The sequence below is a fragment of the Salvelinus sp. IW2-2015 genome, linkage group LG18 (genome assembly GCF_002910315.2).
Source record: "Salvelinus sp. IW2-2015 linkage group LG18, ASM291031v2, whole genome shotgun sequence".
In the NCBI taxonomy this organism is placed as follows: domain Eukaryota; kingdom Metazoa; phylum Chordata; class Actinopteri; order Salmoniformes; family Salmonidae; genus Salvelinus; species Salvelinus sp. IW2-2015.
The window spans coordinates 18,093,307-18,116,318 of NC_036858.1; the positions used below are offsets into that span (position 1 = coordinate 18,093,307).

Consider the following 23,012-nt stretch of genomic DNA (forward strand, 5'->3'; position numbering starts at 1 on the left):
TTTTACATAAATAACATTTAGAGATTTAAATATTGTTGGGAGGGATGGTGGTGAAAAACTGAGTTTAAATGTTTTTGGCTAAGGTGTATGTAAACCTCTGACTTCAACTGTGTGTGTGTGTGTGTTGTGTGTGTGTGTGTGTGTGTGTGGTGTGTGTGTGTGTGTGTGTGTGTGTGTGTGTGTGTGTGTGTGTTGTGTGTGTGTGTTGGTGTCGTGTGTGTGGGTGTGTGGTGTTGTGTGTGTGTGGTGTGGGTGTGTTGTTTTGCGTGTTATGTGGCATTTACGTGTCACATATCAGTTTGCAAACAAAATGATTTCAAATAAGGTTATATCTACAATATCTTTGACTGGACTGATCATGTCAACATCATAATTTCACAATCTTAGCTAGCAGTCATCATCATGAATCAAGTCTACTGGRAAATCATTTTTAATSCTTGTCATATAAAGAGAAATTATAGATAAAACGTATCGGTGCTCATCGGCCGTTGYACATAAACATTCCACAACACGTTGAAAATCGCAAATTCAYCAATGAGMTGATTGTAATGAATCGGGGAGTTTGCCCCACCAAAATGTACATGCTAAAATCGCCACTGCGTATGACTCCTTCTGGCAGCTATTTTCTAATACCACTGCATCAATTCTTTCAACAACTGCTGAGTGGCTACCCCAAGCTGCATGATAACGTTGATTAAAACTAGTTGATTCATCACCACGGTCAATTTCTGTGCAGTATTTGGCTGCTCTAACAAGGCAGGAAAGACAACGGATTTCCAGATTACCCATAATTATGAAACACCAAGGAGATAAGACTCAAAGAACTGTAAAAAAAAAAAAAAAGAGAAAAAAACATTTAGCTCGTTAAGACCTGAACTCTGACCTGAACTCTGAACTCTGGTAAATATGATAGATTTTTCTGTTTCTTTCATCTTTTATGCGAACCAGGTGTTAACAAGACTAAGTTGGCCAACTTTAGCTAGCTAGATAGCTTATAATGACACAAGGCAAGACCCAGATACAGACACTGGAGGCAGATGGTTTGAGCTCTGATTATATATTATTGTCCAAGTGGTAGGCAAAAGGTTGGTCAGGCAAGAGTTCATAACCAGGTCAGAGTCCAAAACGGTACAGGGCAGCAGGCAGGCTCGAGGTCAAGGGCAGACAGAATGGTCAGGCAAGTGTCAGAACCTGGTGGATGAGAAAAACAGAGGCTGGGCAGCAAAAAAAAATCTTTCTTTCTTTTTTCTTTTTTTCTTTTTTTAACAGGAGCTAGGAGAAAACCGCTAATTGACTTGGCAAACAAGATGAACTGGCACAGACAGACAGAAAACACAGGTATAAATACACAGGGGATAATGGGGAAGATGGGTGACACCTGGAGGGGGTGGAGACAAGCGCAAGGACAGGTGAAACAGATCAGGGTGTGACATAGCTTGTAGTCTAGCTATTAGCCTGTATCTCTTCCATAGGCAGTGCGGTGTGTGAGTTTCTAGTTTTGGGGAAGCCATTTTTTTTCACCATAAAAATMCACTTTTATAWCAAAGGATTGCATGCATGTATCATCGCATTTGCAGACTAATGTAAGCCTGCTATTCCTAATGTGATGAGTAGATTGGATAGTCATAATTTAGGCTATTAATGAGCGTATAGTGGCATAGGCCTATAGGCTATATCAGATGTTTCTTTCCTTTGCACTGGAAAAGTGTGGCCTTTGATAAACATTTCATGWAATTCTTCTACACTTTAAATGACAATCTTTTTTTGAAAACGACAATAGACGAGGCCTACTTTGCAGACACTGACAACAGATCAATAAAAACAACCTTGTCTTGAATGCAACCATGTKATCTAGGCCTACTGTATGATAAGGGGTGATGGCTAGAAGGGATTTCCTTTTATTTTAGCTAACCCTAACTCTTAACCTAAGTCTCCTAACCTGCTGCGAAAAGTKAAATCTGCAGCAACATCCGTTTCTCCTTTTACTACTTTGTCCTTTTCCAGATAAGGAGACATCCCTCAGTTATACAATGTGGTTGCCATATGCTGTGTTTACGTCAATCTGAATGATTCTGTTGTGCCATTTAAGTAAAGAGCACCTTCACCTTGTCGTCATGACAAAAGTGCCCCCTTAAATCATATGAACATATAAAATGTCATTTGGAACATGTATACTGAYCAAAAAGAAATGCAACATGCAACAATTAACAATTTTAGTTACAGTTCARATAAGGAAATCAATCAATTGAAATMTCATTAGGCCCTAATCAATGGATTTCAGYCTGCTGAGGGGAGGACAGCTCATAAATGGCTGGAACTGAGTGAATGGAATGGCATCAAGCATGGAAACCATGTGTTTGCTGTATTTGATACCATTCAGCTCCAGCCATTACCACGAGCCCATCCTTCCCAATTTAGGTGCCACCAACCTCTTGTGCTGGGAATACAAATATGCATCTGTTAGTCACAGATAAAAAAGGTAGGGGCGTGGATCAGTAAACCAGTCAGTATCTGGTATGACCACCATTTGACTCTTGCAGCATGACACCTCTCCTTCACATAGAGTTGATCGGGCTTGATTATGGAATGTTTTCCCAACTTCTCTTCAATGGCTGTGCGAAATTGCTGGATATTGGCGGGAAACGGAACACTGTAGTACACGTCGGTCGAGAGCATCCCAAACATGCTCAATGGGTGACTTTTCTGGTGAGTATGCAGGCATTGGAAGAACTGGGACATTTTCAGCTTCCAGGAATTGTGTACAGATCCTTGGAACATGGGGCCGTGTATTACCATGCTGAAACATGAGATGATGGCGGAGGAATGGCACGACGATGGGACTCGGGATCTCGTCAAGGTATCTCCGCATTCAAATTGCCATAGATAAAATGCAATTGTGGTTGTAGACCGTAGCTTATGCCTGCCCATACCATAACCCCAGTGCCACCATGGGGTACTCTGTTCACAACGTTGACATCAGCAAATTGCTCGTGTGCACGGGTGCATTGCAAATGCCCGTAAGGCAAATGCCATCATACTGTAGCTGTGGATCCTAACTCCGGTCCTCGAGTACCGCCAACAGTAGACATTTTTATTGTAGCCCGAGACAAGCACACCTGATTCAACTAATCAGGCCCTCAATGAGTTGAATCAGGTATGTTTGTCTGGGGTTGCAACACAAATGTGTGCTGGTGGGAAGGTACTCAAGGACTGGGGAAAAAAGTGACAATCAAAATGAATTGGAGAGCTTACAACTGAACAAAAAGCTAGTGTTTTTTGAGAATACAACACAAARGCAGACAAATTAGAGACCAATTCCCTTCCCCTCTTTATTGCACTTGTTCATCTTGAYTAATAGTTAACAATTAACCCTCTATTCTAAGCCCTGTTGGGGGGGGGATTATTTAGCAATTTGATTTTGAATGATTGGATTAAACACTGAATTTGGCATTACTGCTATTASCCAACACATTGAATCGCATCTTAGTAACAAGTAGGCTATTAGGAAAGCATAATTTCAGGTGAACAAAAAATGTCCATACCAGAGGTGGCCAACCTTMCMCCACTGATCCCTGATCTACTGGGTGAGCAGACTTCTATTCCAGRTCAGCAATGGCACACTTAATTATCAACTAATTTGGTTTGATAAATTGAATCAGGTGTGTTAGTGCTGGGCTGGAACAGAATCCAGCACACCCAGCAGGGTTGACCTGATCCAGTTTAATATAGTTACACATTGTGTGTGTGTGACTTTTTTAAAACTGTATTTTTGTTAACAAAATGTCCTAACATAGGTGCACATGTATGACCCATGGTATACAAGGATGTACCCTTATTCTCTCAGGGCATTCATTGGGACATCTTCCTCTGCAGWCAGGGTTTCACAGCTCTCTGTARCTGAGGACAGAAAACATCACAAAGAAACAGGGTGCATTATACTCAAATTAGACAGCACTGAAAATGATGTTGCTATATCTCTCTGTTCTCAGTTTTTCCTCGCTAACTCTAGGGACTGGAACTGGAGAATAGTTTCATAATGTCCTCCGACAAAGGTARCTGCGCTATTCAGAGTAGCCTACTCTCTGTTCTGACAGCCGGAACTGCTAGCTAATCCTTTCACCTTCTTCCACGGCTGTTAGCTAGCTACCTAGCTACAAATGCATTTAGAGTTACAATGATACATCAAGATAACTAGCTAATATGATGTTAACTAGCTGGTGTTATTTAGCTCACTTAGCTAGCTTTACATACTGTATAGCTAGCTATCTAGCCCCCGTGATATGCAACTTTTCAGGGAAGTTAGGAACAAATATACTCAGGCAGTTAGGAAAGCTAAGGCTAGCTTTTTCAAACAGAAATTTGCATCCTGTAGTACTAACGCAAAAAAGTTCTGGGACACTGTAAAGTCCATGGAGAATAAGAGCACCTCCTCCCAGCTGCCCACTGCTCTGAGGCTAGGAAACACTGTCACCACCGATAAATCCACTATAATTGAGAATTTCAAATCGAGACACTTTATCATCTTACGGCCCGGGGCGACGCTCTCTCCACCTGGCTACCCCTACCCCGGTCAACTGCCCGGCACCCTCCACAGCAACCCGCCAAAGCCCCACCCATTTCTCCTTCACCAAATCCCAGATACTGATGTTCTGAAAGAGCTGCAAAACATGGACCCTACAAATCAGCCGGGCTAGACAATCGACCCTCTCTTTCTAAAATGATCTGCCAAAATTGTTTGCAACCCTATTACTAGCCTGTTTAACCTCTTTTCGATCGTCTGAGATTCCCAAAGATGAAAGCTGCCGCGGTCATCCCCCTCTTCAAAGGGGGTAGACACTCTAGACCCAAACTGCTACAGACTTATTATCTATCCTACCCTGTCTTTCTAAGGCCTTCGAAAGCCAAGTCAACAAACAGAACTCACCGCCATTTCGAATCCCACCGTACCTTCTCCGCTATTGCAATTCTGGTTTCAGAGCTGGTCATGGGTGCCCTCAGCCACGCTCAGTCTCTAAACGACATCATAACCGCCATCGATAAGAGACATTACTGCCAGCCGTATTCATCGACCTGGCCAGGCTTTCGACTCTGTTCATCATCCACATTCTTTATTTGGCAACGACTACGATAGCCTTGGTGTTTCTTCAAAATGATTGCCTCGCCTGGTACCACTAGTTCACAGACAGAGTTCAGTGTGTCAAATCGGAGAGCCTGTTGTCCGACCTCTGGCAGTCTCTATGGGGGTGCCACAAGGACTAACCCTCGGGCCGACTCTCTTCTCTGTGTACAATCAATGATGTTGCTCTTGCTGCTGGTGATTCTCTGATACACCTCTACGCAGACAACACCATTCTGTATACTTCTGGCCCCTCTTTGGAACACTGTGTTAACTAACATTCCAGACGAGCTTCAATGCCATACAACTCTCCTTCCGTGTCCTCCAACTGCTCTTAAACGCAAGTAAAACTAAATGCATGCTATTTTTCAACCGCATCACTGCCCGCACGTGCTCGCCCGTCCAGCATCACTACTCTGGGGGCTCTGACTTAGAATACGTGACGAACTGGACAACTAACATACCCTAGGTGTCTGGTGTTAGACTGTGATAACTCTCCTTCCAGACTCACATTAAGCATCTCCAACCAAAAAAATCTAGAATCGGGTTCCTATATCGCAACAAAGCATCCTTCACTCATGCTCGCAAACTACCTCGTAAAACTGACCATCCTACCGATCCTCTCGACTTCGGTGATGTCATCTATAAAATAGCCTCCAACACTACTCAACAAACTGGATGCAGTCTATCACAGTGCCATCCGTTTTGTCACCAAAGCCCCATACACTACCTACCATTGCGACCTGTACGCTCTCATTGGTTGCCCTCGCTTCATACTCATCGCCAAAACCCACTGGCTACAGGTTATCTACAAGTCTCTGCTAGGTAAAGCCCGCCTTATTCTCTCAGCCCTGTCACCATAGCAGCACAGCCACTCGTAGCACGCGCTCCAGCAGGTATATCTCACTGGTCACCCCAAGCACATTCCTCCTTTGGTCGTCTTTCCTTCCAGTTCTCTCTGCTGCCAATAAGACACTGGAAACGAACTGCCAAAATCTCTGAAGCTGGGAAACACTTATCTCCCCTACTAGCTTAAGCACCAGCTGTCAGAGCAGCTCACAGATTACTGACACTGTATCAAATAGCACTAGCAATATGAATTTAGACAAGGAAACTACCTCTTTCCCCACTGTATTTACTTATTTATTTTATTATCTAGGGTTGTCCTTTGCACCTCGCATATTTCGATAGGTTTCTACTTTGCACATTCTTCCACTGCAAATCTACCATTCCAGTGTTTTACTTGCTATATTGTATTTACCTCGCCACCATGGGCTTTTTTTCCCCCTTTACCTCCCTTATCTCACCTCATTTGRTCACATTGTATATAGACTTATTTTTTTACTGTATTATTGACTGTATGTTTTGTTTATTCCATGTGTAACTCTGTGTTGTTGTATGTGTCGAATTGCTATGCTTTATCTTGGCCAGGTCGCAGTTGCAAATGAGAACTTGTTCTCAACTAGCCTACCTGGTTAAATAAAGGTGAAATTTAAGAATAAAAAAAAATCTAGCGAACATTACGTTTGCAGCTCATTTGAGTTAGCCTGAACACTAAGTTCTTGTAGCTAGCTAGCTAATAATACATAGTGTATTTTCTAAATATATTTACTTACTTGAATAGGTTCTCCCACTGCCTACACTTGCTGGGTCCTTTTGGAAAAACTAAATAATGGGGAAATCTTCAACYTTTCTGGTGGTAGCAAGCCATGTGGACGATTGGAGGACTTCTACCAGACTGACTCTGGTCTTCCAACATGGCGCCTGGTGTGGTTGCTAGGTGATTTGTGATACAACCTCAAGCCCTCTATAACGTTATAGTTACAGTAGTAGGATAGCTTACGTTAACCGTCTCAATGCTTTTTTTTTTCAAGAGTTGTGACCGGTGATTGAATTTGCAAGTTCACTGTTAGACATGTAGGTACAGTAGGCGTTGCAATCTATTGGGAAAGTCACAACTGATAGTGTTTWTAGATAATACTGCAACAAGTCTACACAATATTCTGCATAATGATAGCAAACCTACACAGTACATCATAATGTGACAGATACAATTAACCTTCCAGTGGGCATTGCTAGAGAATTCCTAACAACGTAATCTATGTTTCCAATGATATGACTAATGCCTAGAAGTGCCCATAATGTTGTCATTCAACAAGGCTTCCAAGTTGAATTTGTATAATAGATCATCAAAAGTGTAAAGCTAACTATTTGTACATTTGCATCGTGTTTCTGTGTCAGACAGACTGGCGGTGTTGTGCGAGTACATCCTCCAGTTTGGAAAATAAAAGGGCAAGTCTTTCCAGTGGCTTCTGGGGAACGATTTGGGATAGACCTTGTACCTCCATCAAGAAGGTTGAACAGGAGGGGAAGACTAGGCAGTTCAACCCAGTGGGTGACAAAAATGACATCCTAATGTCCTTCCTCCAGTACTTGAGGAGCTTTCAAGASATTGAGGACCTTCTGAAGTACAAGMCACTAAYACCAGCTACACRTGTTGTGACSTCAGAGGATGAGAACTTTGTTGGTTTTGGGAAACAGTCCAAAAACACCTGGAGGGAAATTTGGAACACCAGGGCTGATGGGTATGCTAGCTTTATCCTTAGTCAGAAGTGTGTGTCAGGCACACATGCACTAACTACAGCAGTCCCTGTTGAAGAAGCAAAGCCAGGTAACAACTGTCCCGTTCCACCTCCAACATCATCTGACATGGAAGCCCCAACCCCAACAGCCACCTCGACCCTTGCCTATGATCTTCCAGGTCAGTRAGTAACAAAAATATACAAAACTGTTGGTTTACTTTAATATGACATGCTATTTGTAATGACGTCTTTGTTTCATTTCACAGTAATGAAGGAGGATGAGGATTTGGAAAAGGAGATGCTGGGTTTGTCCCCATCTGAATTCCAGACCTAGCTGAGTGAGTGTACTAATACTTTAAACTCATGCCAATCATGTCCAGATTAGTAATTTATTTAACTGTACCTACTGCAATGATAAATGCACATGTTAACTGTGATTTCAGGTACACCAGCAGCAGRCGTTGGAGCCCCAGCTTACCCTAGATCTTACATTACAGAATGTGAGGCCCCCTGCCCCTACCAGAGCAAGGTACAGTGCTGCCTCAAGGTATAACATACTCTGCCATGTAATTCATCTACACACCGATCTWTTTTGGTTTAACAATATGTTTCATGTTTATTTTGTATCTTGTAGCTCTGAAACACCCTGCTTCTCCAGCACACCCTGCAGCCACTCTCCCACCGCCACCACCCACACAGCCTGCAGCCTCTCTCCCTCCGCCACCACCACCCGCACAGTCGCTCTCCCTTTGATCCCCAGCTATGGCCAAGATGTCAGATGCTGCAACTGCTCTCACCATCAGAGGATTTGGATGAAGACTGAGCTGTAAGGCCATGGGGCTGTGGCCAGGATCCCAACCAGTGCGGCACCTCATGGACATGGTCTCATTGTGGCATTATCCACCTCAGCCCGAACTCATAGAGACCTCCTCTGAGCTACCGTAACAAATACTTCCAGCTCAATTCCTCCTTCAATTGTAAACCAGAGCATGCCATTATGGAGAGATTGAGGAACAATTATGTCCTGCCTTTGTAACCGATGTYAAATGGCTAGCTAGTTAGCGGTGGTGCGCGCTAATAGCGRTTCAATCGGTGACGTCARTCGCTTTGAGACCTTGAAYRAGTGGTTCCCCTTGCTCTGCAAGGGCCGRGGCTTTTGTGGAGCGATGGGTAACGATGCTTCGTGGGTGACTGTTGTTGATGTGTGCAGAGGGTCCCTGGTTCGCACCCGGGTCGGGGCGAYGGGACGGACTAAAGTTAAACTGTTACACCTTGTCTCCACAGTTGTCCAAACCCCCAGGTYGTCTCTTCTGGTGTAGGAAGGCATAGGGTGATTATTGGCACCTTCCTGTTCAGTGTGCAGAACATCAGGGATGCTGAGGCGGGGCTGTATGGACAGAGGACCATCACAGTGCTCGTGAGACGGGAGGACTCACCTGCACCGTTTGGAGGCTATGAAGATGCAGACAGATGGCTGGTGTGGAGTGTCTGTGTCGTCACTACCTGACTGACTGCCTCCTACAAGAGTGCCAACAGCAAGAGCCAGCCCTCATCCAGCTCTACATGGCACCTTRGGACAGGTATTCAGGTCTGACCACACCCACAAAGTGGCCAGGAAGATGCTGCTGGCATTGAGACGGCCAAGTACCAGCAGCTCATTAGGTAGAATTAGGCGGCCGCCTATTAGGCACTGACATGTTTAACAAACATCATATCCTAAAAACAGGAATGGTCAAAGTAAAATGGACAATCAGGCTACTCACAACTGCTGTCCAGGAGTTTCATCCCGTGGGCTAAATTGTCATGATCAGTGGTTTCAAGTTTGTATACGTCTATTTTTCATGAGCTGATCATAGCAAAAAAGAAAATACTTCTGCTTTTCCCACTGTGGAAACACATTGCAAATATGTTCAGGATAAATCCTGTTAAGTTTGGTAGATGATATTCAGAGCTTAAATAGCCAAATTGATTAGTCACAGGAATCAGGTCTAATAAAGGCAATGCAATGGCCTGTTTTACAAACGGTGAGCCTACCACATGGATGGGCATTCAAAAAATTGTTGGTGTTTTACAAACGGTAGAGCTACCACATAGGCATTCTTATAATACAATTTCAGGCAACACTGTAGGCCTGGATCTGTCTCTTATACACATCTAGATGTGTATAAGAGACAGAATCTGAACCAATCATAGACGTCTATGTTTGGTTAAGATTTTGTCCTGCCTGGCCTAGCCTTGATTTGGCCCAAACATTGACGTCTATTAATTACATCTTTTCAACTTTCATTCAGAACCTAAAACAAACCTGATTTCAACGACTGTGAAATACATATTTTCAACATCTGGAAAATACCCATTTTCAACTTTCATTCAGAACCGAAAATGAACGTGAGTTCAACACCCGGAAAAACCCTGGGTGGACAGGTATGAATCCTTCACATTAATCACAACCAGCTTTAAGTACATATTTCACAGCTATAATAAATAAAWAAAMAAAARAAAAATAATTATTTGCATCTGAAATGAAAATTACACTTCTATTATATCAATCATTTTTTCTCTATGTGTAAATAGGGACTGCTGTGCTGCATTCTGAGTCCCGGACTCCCAGCCTCATGAGCATCTCCTGTGGGCTGCCTGAACGACCACAGAGGCTATAGTGGCAGAGGTCACATCTGAGAACTTGGCTAACAATTGTGCCTCACGGAGCAAGTTCAACAAGGACATCAATGTAAAACTGGACTTGTTKCACTGCATGCAGTGGTTCACCAGAGAGTTTGTCTCGGAACACCATCCACTATATAGCTCCTTCTGCAAGTTCCTGTCCACAGCCTTCACTGTGGCAGGCCAGGCTGACCTGGATAATCTGAATGTRTACGCCTTCTATGGGATTGTCCCTGCTAACCCCAGCAAGCAGCACATCTGGGAGCACTGCAGGACAAAGGTGCCACACCCAAGAGAGCTAGTGAAGAGTGTGGAAGATGTTCAACAACACTTCCACCTAGCCAAGGGCCCCAACGATGTCCTCCTCTTCAAGACGTCAATGCTGACGGTATGGAGAATCCAGCGTGCACACATTCTGAGAGGCTGCCTGAGTAACCCAGAGGTGAAGGAGGGGATCCTCTTCAGTTTACGGTGGAACCCTGCAAATCAAGCACGTTAAGGGTAAGGGGGGAAATGTGCCCACATGGTTCCATGTCAGGGGAATCTCTCAGCAGGAGGGCTACAGGTAACCGCGTTCCCACCGAGGCTGGTGGACCCGAAGCAGCCTGAAGTGGTCCTACCTGCRGTTTTTGACCTGTTTCTGATGGTGGAGCTGAACATGGCCTCTGTGAAGGTGTGGCCCAAGTATCCAGCAGAGACACAGGGGAGAGGTTTGGACTATAATACATGAAGCCAGGCTGTCGCCCTGTTCCGTTCGACTGGGACAAGTACAAGGTGCAGAAGACGGACCCGACTCTTGTGGCTGTAGAGCCAGACCTTCCTCCAGCACTGTCCTGCGTGGATTCCTCTGCCCCAGCTGTGGTGTTCAGCTGTGGACATCTCTCAGGTAATCCAGAATGATTTCACTCACTCACATAGTTTAGCTCCATGATTTTTTCCCCTAGGTAATTGGGCCTATTTTAGGGAAGGACGGATATCCATGACCTTCTGGCTCTGGCTGCTCTAGTCTCTGCTGATACTGATCCAGCCCCACCAGCCCAGGCCCAACCCTCACAGGCTGTCCTGTTCCGCTCCCCTTTGCCACTAGTTCCTGCAACAACAAAAGAGGAAGGTTTTGAAGAGTTCCTGCTGGATACAGGTAATTCAAATTATATCACATACTGTACATACTTATTGGGGCATTCCATCCAGGTTTGGCCCAAAGATAGATCAGTGGCGATTTTAGTATGTACAGTATATCTTGGTGGGGCAAAAAAAAWGAAAAGTGGATTGCATGCCAGCAAAGCCACTACACAACACAACACTAAATAATACATTAATTGCACTATAACGGTGACAAACGGTGCACACAAACTGTTAGGGCCTACATAAAGCTGTCCCAACACTTACTACTGCTACACCTGGCTATATTTTTATTTATTTATTTATTGCTAAAAATGTGGGGCTCAAAACAGGTGGGGCTCTGCTCTGAATGACGCGTCGCCATTGGATATGATGTTTTGGATATTCCTGAAATTAAATCAATATACAGTTTGTTTGGGGGAAGGTTTGGTATGCATTTGAAATCTGTATCCAAAATGAATAGAGAAATTTGTGACATTTTGGCCTTACCCTGGCCTCTAATACACTACAACAATGAATCTGTAGATCCTACAAAGCCAGTCCTTTGATGCCATGTGCTCTTTAATATGAGTTGTGTTTAGATTAGGAATACAATTTCTTTACGTCCATTTATGGATAATTAAAAATATAAACCTAAATATTGTTGTTGATTTTTAGACAATATAGTCTACGAGAACATCACATTTCCAGAGTGGGCTCTCTGCTGCTCAAGCACTGCATGTGGCAGTAAATCACCAAATGTGGCTTTATTCCTATAGTAGCTTATACCAGTGGTTCCCAACCTTTTTTGCTTACTGTACCACCAACTGAATTTTGCTCTGCCCGGAGRACCCCTGAAGTACCCATCATGTGCATTTTACCAGTAAGTTTGTGGTCTCAAGTACCCCCTGTGGATAGGCCAAGTACCCCCAGGTCCTAGTACCCCTGGTTGGGAACCACTGGCCTAGACTATACGGCCAGCAGTCTGTGACAGTATGCCTTTTCAGTTTGTTTAAGAACTGCCAATACACTCATACATACAAGTCGAAGAAATACTACTGTTGAAGATGTGCTACTTTTAAATGGAGATGTTGTCATGGGTCTGCCCACTTTCCATCTCTAGCCTATAGTTAACTGAAGCTGACCCTTAAGACCAGGTTTAGACCCATATCGTGACCAGGGTTCCAAAGCAGGGTCAGATAACTTGGAATGACCCAAAACACTGAAGGCAGACCCAGGTAAGTTTGGCTATTCACCTGTATAACTATAAGCCGGGCCTGGGCAAAGGCCGGCCCGGGGGCCATATGCAGCCCGCGACCTGATTCAATACAGCCCGCAGAATCATGCACAGATCACATAAAGAATTTGTGATAGAAAAGTTTTGAAAAACGTATTCGTTATTCAAATTAAAAGCCCAATGAATACTCACCTTTGTGTAATGATTTAATGWTTCCCACCGCTTGTGGGAAAATTATTTTGAAGGCACGTATAAATAAGAACTGCACGAGGACAGACAGTGACTGACAGGCTGACACACACGTCACAGTTACACATTGTAGCTAGCTAGCTAGCAAAAATGAGTTTTTCAAAGATTTCAAAGAAAAGAAAAGTAGACAATGAATGTAGGGTGTTCCAGCAAGAGTGGACATCGAAYTATTTKTTTATTGAGGTATCTGGGAAAGCTGTGTGCTTAGTGTGCAAAGAGAGCATTGCAGTCTTGAAAGACTACAACTCGTCCCGACACTWCCAGATGAAGCATGTAGAGAAATATAGGAATATGTCTTCTGAGCAGAGGATAAGTGCATCGAAACAGTTGCTTTCTGTTGCAACAGCAGCAAGGACTTTTCACAAAACTGCATTCAGAAAACGATGGAATTGCGAGAGCTAGATATGTACTGTCCCACAATATATCAAGCCATTCGCTGAGGGTGAATTCATTAAATAATGTTTAATTGACTCAACAGCAATACTTTGCCCTGACAAGAAAGAGCTGTTTGAAAATATTTCCCTGTCAAGACGGACATCGCAGAGAATATGGAACAACAGTTGAAAGACAAGGTAAAGGATTTCACCTATTTCTCCTTGGCCCTGGATAAGAGCAGTGACACAGCGCAGTTGTTGATATTCTTACGAAGCATYACCCCAGACATTGAAATTACAGAGGAGCTTGCTTCAGTGCAGGCAATGAGGAGCACAACCACAGGGAAAGATTTATTGGAGGAGGTTAATAAGTGTGTGGCAAAGCTGGGACTGAGTTTTGAAAAGTTATCCAGTGTGACCACTGAAGGGTGCCCAAACTTGACAGGAAAAATGTTGGCCTTTTGAAAAAGATACAAGATCAAGTAGCTGAGCTGAACCCAGATCAGAAAGTTATTTTCCTGCATTGCATTATTCATCAYGAGATGCTCTGTAAATGTGTTCTGAAAATGAGCCATGTTGTGAATACAGTCACTAAAGTGATAAACTTCATAAGAGCAAAATCTTTAAACCAAAGGCAGTTTGTCTCACTGTTGGAAGAGACAGAGTTGGGTCATGCAGATCTCCCCTACCAKACAAACGTAAGATGTCTGASTTTGGGGAAGGTGCTTAAAAGGGTGTGGGACCTGAAGTTGGAGATTGCTGAGTTTTTACAAATGAAAGGAAAATATGTGGATTTCCCTCAACTGCAAGATAAAGAATGGTTGGCTGATTTTGCCTTCACCGTGGACATCATGGCCCTAATGAATGAACTGAATTCCAAACTACAAGGGAAGAGCCTTTTTTCACATCAGATGTACAGCCTTGTCAAAGCCTTCAAAGGAAAATTACTCCTCCTGACCCGCCAAGTAGAAGCCAACAATCTCACCCACCTTCCGACACTACTAGTCTGTTCCTCATCAGATGACCAGTCGTTTTGAGGATTTCAAAGTGTTGGAAAATYACATGCTGTTGGTTTCCTCTCCTTTCACCTTCAATGTGGATAACGCTCCCACTGACCTGCAACTTGAGCTTATCGATCTTCATTCAGTCTGATGCAGTGATTGGAGAACTATTCAAAACAATGTCACTGACAAGGTTCTATGCATCTCTCGATGAACAAAACTTTCCAAAGATTAGGAGTCATGCTCAGAAGATGTTTGTACTGTTTGGGTCAACCTATGTACTTGAACAGACATTTTCAGTGATGAAATATAACAAGTCAAGGCACAGATCATCTCTTACTGACTCTCACCTCTCAGCAATCCTGCACATAGTTTCAGAAACTATACCTGACTTCACTGCTCTAGTCAATGCCCAGAGATTTCACACCTCACACTGATTGAGTAGTTTAAATGTAATGTTGAGCTCTCTTTCTTGTGTTTGTGTGCATACCCGTTAACAAGAGTTATTTCCGTGGTGTTGAATGCACAGTGTACTTTTCCCTCCGTGTAGTTCATTGCATGTTTAKTAATGAAAATACCTACCAAAAGGAGAACATGGATGTGMTTTATTTATGTGCAMGTTAAAAAAGTAAAATAAGTAGAATATCTGGATGTGATTTACAGTAGATATATCTGTCAACACAGTCATACACATGATGTATAATCCTGTAATATTATTCTGGCCCGCAATGGCAAAAAATATATTCTAATGTGGCCCTCCATRGCAAATAATTMCCCAGGTCTGCTATAAACCATACGTACTTCCACTTGTACTGCATTACTGCCCTACATGTCTACTACCATATACATCAGATTCAGGATACCAATATTGAATAAATAGTATGACGTGTGAWAAACTATTACAAGCAATCAATATGCTACTYATAAAATATGCATCGCCAAAATGAGGGGGCACCTGGATTTGAACCGGGGACCTCTTGATCTGCAGTCAAATGCTCTACCACTGAGCTATACCCCCGTTAACGATAAATGCTGAGATTTAAGAGGTTATGTAGGCTACACCACCATTGCCTTTGTAGCATTGTGATGTTTTAATAGTAAGATGTTTTATGAAGAAAGGCAGCAAAAACGAAAATATTTCTAAACACATCTACCAACACGGAAAATCTCTGATATGTTACAATGTAAATACGTGGCAATGTAAATCGCTGCCATGACACCAAAGGAGCATGTTCTCAATTTAACACGAGGTCGATCAAACCATTCCAGGCGTTTGTCTAATTCCCCACAAAATAATAGGGGGTAACACATTTCTGGTTTCTATATTTGTGTATTTATGTATGTAGCCTATTATGTACTTTTTTAATGGGGGTGGGGGTTACATGTCATTTTTGTCATTTTGTCAACACATGGCATCATTGTTCTCTGAGTTTGTTTTATTTCTTTGATGGTTATTTGCCTAGCTACTAGTACATGTTGAAACTACTGCAACGCCCTAGAACTTGGCACACTCATTCAGGATTGCAACTTCAGTAGGTCTACCCCTAGACTACAAGTTGCGAATGACTTGAATACCATAACCATACTTGTGCCAATGTTGTTTATAACAGCAAATACAAGACACATCTGCTGTACTCCTTATAAGGTTATTACGGAGCAAATTGTCTGCTTGAAGGTTCTACATCATTACAGCGGTACCGCCTTCCCTCTCCGCAAATAAGCCTCTCCCTCTCGCCTCATGACCGAGTTTTCATTTAATCAATTTCGTGAACGCGCGCGCCTAGTAAGAATTGTGCGCTGTCAAAAACCTGACTATTGGAATTTAGAATATCTGCCGATTTACCTGACGCTATTTTGGATAGGTTCACTTCAATAGGTCTACACCAGAATATTAATTTCATTGCGTCCCGTTATTTCTGAAAGAGGATTTCCCCTTTCGCCATGAATCCGTTATGTGGAAGATGCAGTAAAATGGTTTACCCCACGGAAAAAGTGAATTGTCTAGACAAGGTAAGGAGTGGGCATGATTCGAGCGCATTTCGGCCTACGCATATTCACAGAATAGAATAAACTATATTGAGGGAGTTAGCTATCTTCTTTGTGCAAGCGCATGTTGGYTGCATGGGTGGAAAAAAGCAATGAATGATACATTATCTAGTTGCACTAAAGGTTCATAAGTTTTGCTGTGTCAATGATAGCCTACATTCTGCCAATGTCTGTTTACATTATACTTAGTCTTTTGGAAAATGTACAATGGTTAGGCTAGCCTATGTTAACATTGTCTGATGTGGGTAGTATTCCTTATCTATCCAGCTCTAGCTAAATGTATCCAGTCCATATATAATAATACAATTTACTCCATGTTACATGTTAATCCCCTGTTTGGGAGCTGATTCATGTTGTAATAGGCTGTAACATGCAATTACAACTGCAAGGTGTGCATGACAKGCTAGACATCAATTCTCCTCTTTTACATGACCAGTGAATTGGAAGCTCAACAAATCTCTATGTCCCTCTCTACATCTACAACATGGTGTTAATAACCCTGGTATTGTGAACAGTATGAACATCATTTTGTCGTGTGTGTGAAGCTCATTGCATTTGTCATAGCCCTGCCCAAGATCATATCATGCCTATTTTCAAACACTTGAGGTTTGTGGCATGTGCTTATCTACCAGATATGATTTTGGTTATTGTTATTCTGTTGTGTGTGTGTGTGTGTGTGTGTGTGTGTGTGTGTGTGTGTGTGTGTGTGTGTGTGTGTCAAATCTGGAACGTTGAAAGCACAAAAATCCCTCCAAATATATTTTACACTTGCTTTACGGATTTCTTCTAAATCAAGTCTGAAAACTCAATTTCCCATGTCACCCCACTCCGAGTCCACACGGGTCAGGGGGATATGGTGTTTTTGTGAGTCATGGAACGGTGGTGCAGCTGTGCTTTAATGTTAGAAGAATGGAATTTTCCCATGCTGTCATTGCAGATTACATTTAATTTGCCATTACACTTGGATTTGATTTTCCCATAGGACAAACATTCCAACAGTCATAGATTTAGTCATACTTGAGTCGTGACACTAGTCCTAAATCATGTAATTTGGCTATTTTACCCTAATATTCCCCCTCTCTCCCTGCTCCCTGTCTCCTTCCATCTCTCTACCCCATCCTTCCATCTTTCTCTCTCTTCATCTGTCCATCTCGCTCTCCCTCCATCCGTCCATCTCTCTCTCTCCCTRCATCTCTTTCTCTCCCTCCCTTTCTCTCCATCCATTCTTCACAGTACTGGCATAAAGGATGTTTCAGCTGCGAGGTGTGCAAAATGACCCTTAACATGAAGAATTACCAAGGCTTCGACAAGAAACCCTACTGCAGTATGTGAGTATATCACACAGCATACCATTGATATTATCGTCCATGTTTGTATCTGTCTGGCAGGCACTGCAAGCACGTTGTCTGGTGTGCTAGGTGCTTTTCATTTGAATTTTCGTTCATGCAGGCAGGCAGYCAGACAGATAGACAATGATCCCTCCAACTCCACTACAATGAGCTACGGGAATCACAAGACAGTAAGGCTATTGTCATGTCATTGAAAAGGTGATATAGAGAAGTGGGACTAGGCAGACAGACAGATGGGCGAAGGGAGGGAGGTTTAAAGAGACAGAGACAAATCTGTCATTCGTATGAGGATTGCTTCTGAGAGAGAGAGAGAGAGAGAGAGAGAGAGAGAGTGTCTTACAATTTCTCCCACACTCCCCTATGGTGACTAGATCAAATTAACCAAGAAAGGATTGTGCACAGGATGCATGACAGGGTGCAGTTGGCAAACACAGACATGCTGCGTGTCCATGTGTGCGCGCACACGTGTGTGTATGTGTGTACTCACAGTAGTGTGTGTGTGGTGGGATTAACTCCTAATCCAGGATGTATTTTACCTGTGTGCACACACCCTTCTCCAGAGGGGGGCATTATAGGAGGGCCTACTTAACATAGATTACCTTAGCTTCAACCACCCAAGTTTAGTTTGGTCAGTGCTCTGGAAAGGCCCAAAAATTCCACTGAAAATCAATTGACAGTGGYAAAAAAGCCCTAGAAGAAGAAAAAATGTACATTCTTACCCTGTGTATGTCTCTTCACATCCTGCTCTGATATCTCTTCTTTTTGGCTCTTTGTTTCAGGCACTACCCAAAGAGCTCCTTCACCTCCGTGATTGACACCCCAGAGAACCTGCGACTCAAACAGCAGAGCATGTTGAACAGCCAGGTTAGAACACAGATACTACTGAACTCTATGGGCCAGTTTCCTAGACAAAGAGTKAACCTAGTCCTGGACTAAAAAGCACAAAGTACTTTCAATGGAGATTTTCCAATGAAAAAGGCTTTTTTTACTGTAGTCCAGYACACTATCTGTGTGCAACTTGCCTATCTGTGTGTATAWACCCATATAATTAATTAATTAATTMTARCTTTATTTAACTAGGCATGTCAGTTAAGAACAAATTCTTATTTACAATGACGGCCTACCTCCWCGGCCAAACCCTCCCCTACCCAGACGACGCTGGGCCAATTGTGCYCCGCCCTACGGGACTCCCGATCACGGCCGGTTGTGACACAGCCTGGGAACGAACCAGGGTCTGTAGTGACACCTCTAGAACTGCAATACAGTGCCTTAGACCGCTGTGCCACTCGGGAGGTATAAGTGTTTATAAGAGTGCAAAGGCCCTCAAATCAACATCTACGGCCTCTTTAACCAAATTGAAATTGAAACCAATTTATTTTAGACTGGGAATCAAAGACAACCCAGATTCACGTCCTGTGTGCAGAGATAGACTTCTAAATCCTGACATTAGACCTTACCTTGCAGGGCGCATACACACTTGGTGTCGTACTGTAACCTCTCTCTAACCTTTTCCTCCCGTCATTGCTACCCAGGTACCATAGTAATCTTTCTTTAATCCTGTGGCATGACCTCTTCTATCGTTCTTTTCCTCTCTCTATCTCCATCTCTTACTCCGTCACTCAGTAAGACAGATTGAACCCAGCTCTCTACCCCGCTGTCATGACAATTGGATTCCTTCTACAACTGATGAATCCTTCTTTACCCTCCTTAGAAACTAACACACACTCACACACACACTACATTGACGTTTGCATGGCCCAATTTGAACTCACATATTAGTAATGAGGCCATGGAAACACACACACACACACACGCACACGCACACGCACACGCACACACACACGCACACGCACACACACACAAACACACATGTTATCTATCCAGCAATTACCAACATGGATACTGCAGACACCCTATTGCAGAGGTTACCAACCTAGGGGTCGAGATAAAGTTTCCTGGGGGGTTTGCGGGGCCTTACTTGATTTGAGGGGTAAAAAAAACCTGATCCTTATTAAATAAACTAATGTATAATGATGAATATCTCTGCAATGCTTTAGGCTAGAAACAACCAACCATAAACTGCATAAGAAAGACACGACCCTGTTGGACATAGGGATATCCTCGGTTTGACATTCAGAGGCTGAGCTACAACCTTCAAATGAGTCACAAATATTTGTTGCCATCAATGGAGCTATTCACTTTCTGAAAACTGCACAAAAACATAAAGCATTTGGCTACTTTGATAGTCCCCGGTGTTCTGAATAAGAGGTTAAAATGGCTTATAATACACTATTACAACATATTTGGTAGGGAGTTAACCTCAAATGAGCTAGACTTGATTTCCCCCATCATTATTATCATGAAATAGCATACCCAACAATAGATGTCATGTTAAACTACGTAAAATTGCTAGAAATTTGCATTAAATTAGCAAAGATTTCGTAGCGCTTCTAGGAATTTATCAAATGTAAAGTATGGTTGGGAACCCCTGTAAAAAGGTTGGGAACCCCTGTAAAAAGGTTGGGAACCCCTGTAAAAAGGTTGGGAACCCCTGTAAAAAGGTTGGGAACCCCTGTAAAAAGGTTGGGAACCCCTGTGGGGCCAATGTGATCATGGAGTCACATGCATTTAAACATTAAAGAAAATGTAAAAAATCTTTATTTAACTAGGCAAGTCAGTTAAGAACAAATTCTTATTTTACAATGACAGCCTACCCCGTCATTGTATATGCTCACACATATGCACACTCTCATGTGGCAATGAACCAAAACTCCCACACGGGCTTTCCTTCCCTATTCATATCTCTGATACAAAGCGACTAGATTAAGCAAATTACTGTACTGAGCGTGCAAAACATTATGAACACCTGCTCTTTCAATGACATAGACTGACCAAGTGAATCGAGCTGAAAGCTGTGATCCCTTACTGGTGTCACTTGTTAAATCCACTTCAATCAGTGTAGATGAAGGGGAAGAGACAGGCAATAGAATGATTTTTAAGCTTTGAGACAGTTGAGACGTGGATTGTGTATGTGTGCCATTCAGAGGGCAAGACAAAAGATTTAAGTGCCTTTGTACAGTGTATGGTAGTAGGTGCCAGGCGCAARGGTTTGTTGAGAACTGAAGAGCTGCTGAGCTTTTAATGCTCAACAGTTTCCCGTGTGTATCAAGAATGGTTGCCCATCCAAAGGACATCCAGCCAACTTGACACAACTGTGGGAAGCATTGGAGTCAACATGGGCCAGAAAACCTGTGGAACGCTTTCAACACCTTGTAGAGTCCATGCCCGACGAATTGAGGCTGTTCTGAGGGCAAAAGGGTAGGAAGGTGTTCTTAATGTTTTGTACACTCAGTGTACATTACCATGAACAAAGATGATCCAATCCAAGATGAACAATCCAATACAGAATCTCATGTGCATCATAGCTCATAATCCTTTATGCATGTAGTTATAGCTTAAAGTGCATTATGCATAGCTAATAAGGCACTATGAATGTGTTTATAATGCATTATGAAGAAGGTATTCATAAGAAGTGTTACCTATAACTCTTCCCTAAAACAATAATCATGGATAAGGCTGGTCTTATCTTTTCAGGCTGGTCTTATCTTTTCACTTGTTGTATGACATCACATTTTATGTTATGTTTCTGCATATGTACCAAGATGATTAAATAAACCTAAACCTATTACTAGCCACACTGATACCAGTAAATCCTCCCCACAGCCACAAAATGGTAGTCAAACGTGAATCAAATATTTGACTAAGGCTTTAAGGTCAAACCCCCCTATCGCTAAAGACCCCCTGTTCTGCTTGTCTTTCTCTATCACTATCTGTTCCTTTTTCTATTCCTTTCTTTCTCCTTCTATCTCTCGTTTCTTCCTAGGAAACGGGAGTGTGTTTTGTGTGTTTTTAGGTTAGCAGCCACTATGCACACACAGCTGTACAGTATGTTTAGTATTAGCAAAAATATTAAGGTTACATGTAATTCTTCCCACTACCATAGATGTTAAAGGTCCAATGCAGCTGTTTTTATATCGATATCAAATCATTTTTGGGTAACAATTAAGTACCTTGCTGTGTTGTTATCAATTAAAATCATCAAAAAGAAACAAAAATAGCTTCTTACCAAAGAGCAATTTCTCAAGCAACAATTTTGCTAGGACTGTCTGGGAGTGGGGAGCTGAAAACAACCTGTTATTGGGAAAGAGGTTTTGAACCAGATCCTATTCATTTACTAATTCCTAATCCAATGTTTGGAACTATCTTTCTTATTGGTGAAGTCACCAGGCAGGCCAAAACTCCATCCCACCAAAAAAMACAGAATTTTCACACAGCCTTTTCAAACAGCTCTTACACTAAAAGGGCATTATCATCCTTTTCACAATTTCACAGTATTATTCCAACCACATAGTGTGGAAATATATATTTAAAACACAGGAAAATKTAGTTTTTGACTGCACTGGGCCTTTAATTAGCAATTCACATTTACAGTGAAAAAAATGCATTGTCTGTCAATTTGGTAAAACTTTTAGAGGAAGGTTTGACAAAAGGGAAATGTTAATGTAATGTTAAACAATATAAATGTTTAGTAACTTCTTAGAATCTTCCTATTGTAGGAGGGTACTTTCTGTAAACACTGTATGGTCCTTTCCCCTTCACTCTCACTCACCCGAGCAAGGCCTTTTTATTGTTCATAAACCATAACCATAAAAGTCGATGCACCCCTGCTCTCCCTCACTGAGAAAGCATATTCCTCATAGCATAGCAAGCACATGACTCACATCTGAGTGTGTGTGTGTGTGTGTGTGTGTGTGTGTGTGTGTGTGTGTGTGTGTGTGTGTGTGTGTGGTGTGTGTGTGTGTGTGTCAAAGGAGGAGTTCTCTCCTCTCTGCTATGGGTTGTTGTTAATGACTTTAGTACTTGTGGCTCCCAGCAGTTGGAGGCTTTAAAATTACGGGGTGGATCTGTGGATCCGAATTCTTTGGAACCTTCTTCCTGACAGCTAAAAGTTCGAAGGATTTCCGCATGTGCCAAATTCTCCACTATACGCAGTTTCTGCTCTACTTGTTCGGCTGCCTAGAAGAGGCTACCCTGGTGAATCTCAGTGAGGAATGGAGAATGGTGCTCGTTTATTAAAGTTATATCAAAGCTGAATCAATGTCTGCAAGATCACATAATGATAGTACTCTACATAAAATAACCAAATATAATAGCATAGTATAACGTAATTTTTTATGAAATTTTAGGATGATTGTGCAAATGGTCAAATTTGTATCTTATGCGGCCAAAAGTC

General features: G+C 42.5%; 1 protein-coding gene and 1 non-coding gene across 3 annotated transcripts in view; one reads left to right on the forward strand and one right to left on the reverse strand.

The window, feature by feature from the left end:
- Positions 1–15,270: 15,270 nt before the first annotated feature.
- On the reverse strand, positions 15,271–15,342 carry trnac-gca (transfer RNA cysteine (anticodon GCA)). Its single transcript has one exon. It is a non-coding gene; the product is annotated as a tRNA-Cys (tRNA).
- A 709-nt stretch (positions 15,343–16,051) lies between these two features.
- The window catches only part of LOC111977837 (LIM and SH3 domain protein 1), a 41,385-nt gene continuing 34,424 nt past the window's right edge, over positions 16,052–23,012 (forward strand). Inside the window, exons 1-3 of one of the 2 annotated variants that reach the window (XM_070448360.1) lie at positions 16,052–16,334; positions 17,604–17,698; positions 18,499–18,583. In XM_070448360.1, coding sequence (XP_070304461.1) covers positions 16,266–16,334; positions 17,604–17,698; positions 18,499–18,583 — 249 coding nt within the window. In that variant the 5' untranslated portion in view covers positions 16,052–16,265. The remainder of the gene's footprint in view (positions 16,335–17,603; positions 17,699–18,498; positions 18,584–23,012) is intronic. The other variant, XM_024007557.2, reaches the window with a different exon arrangement.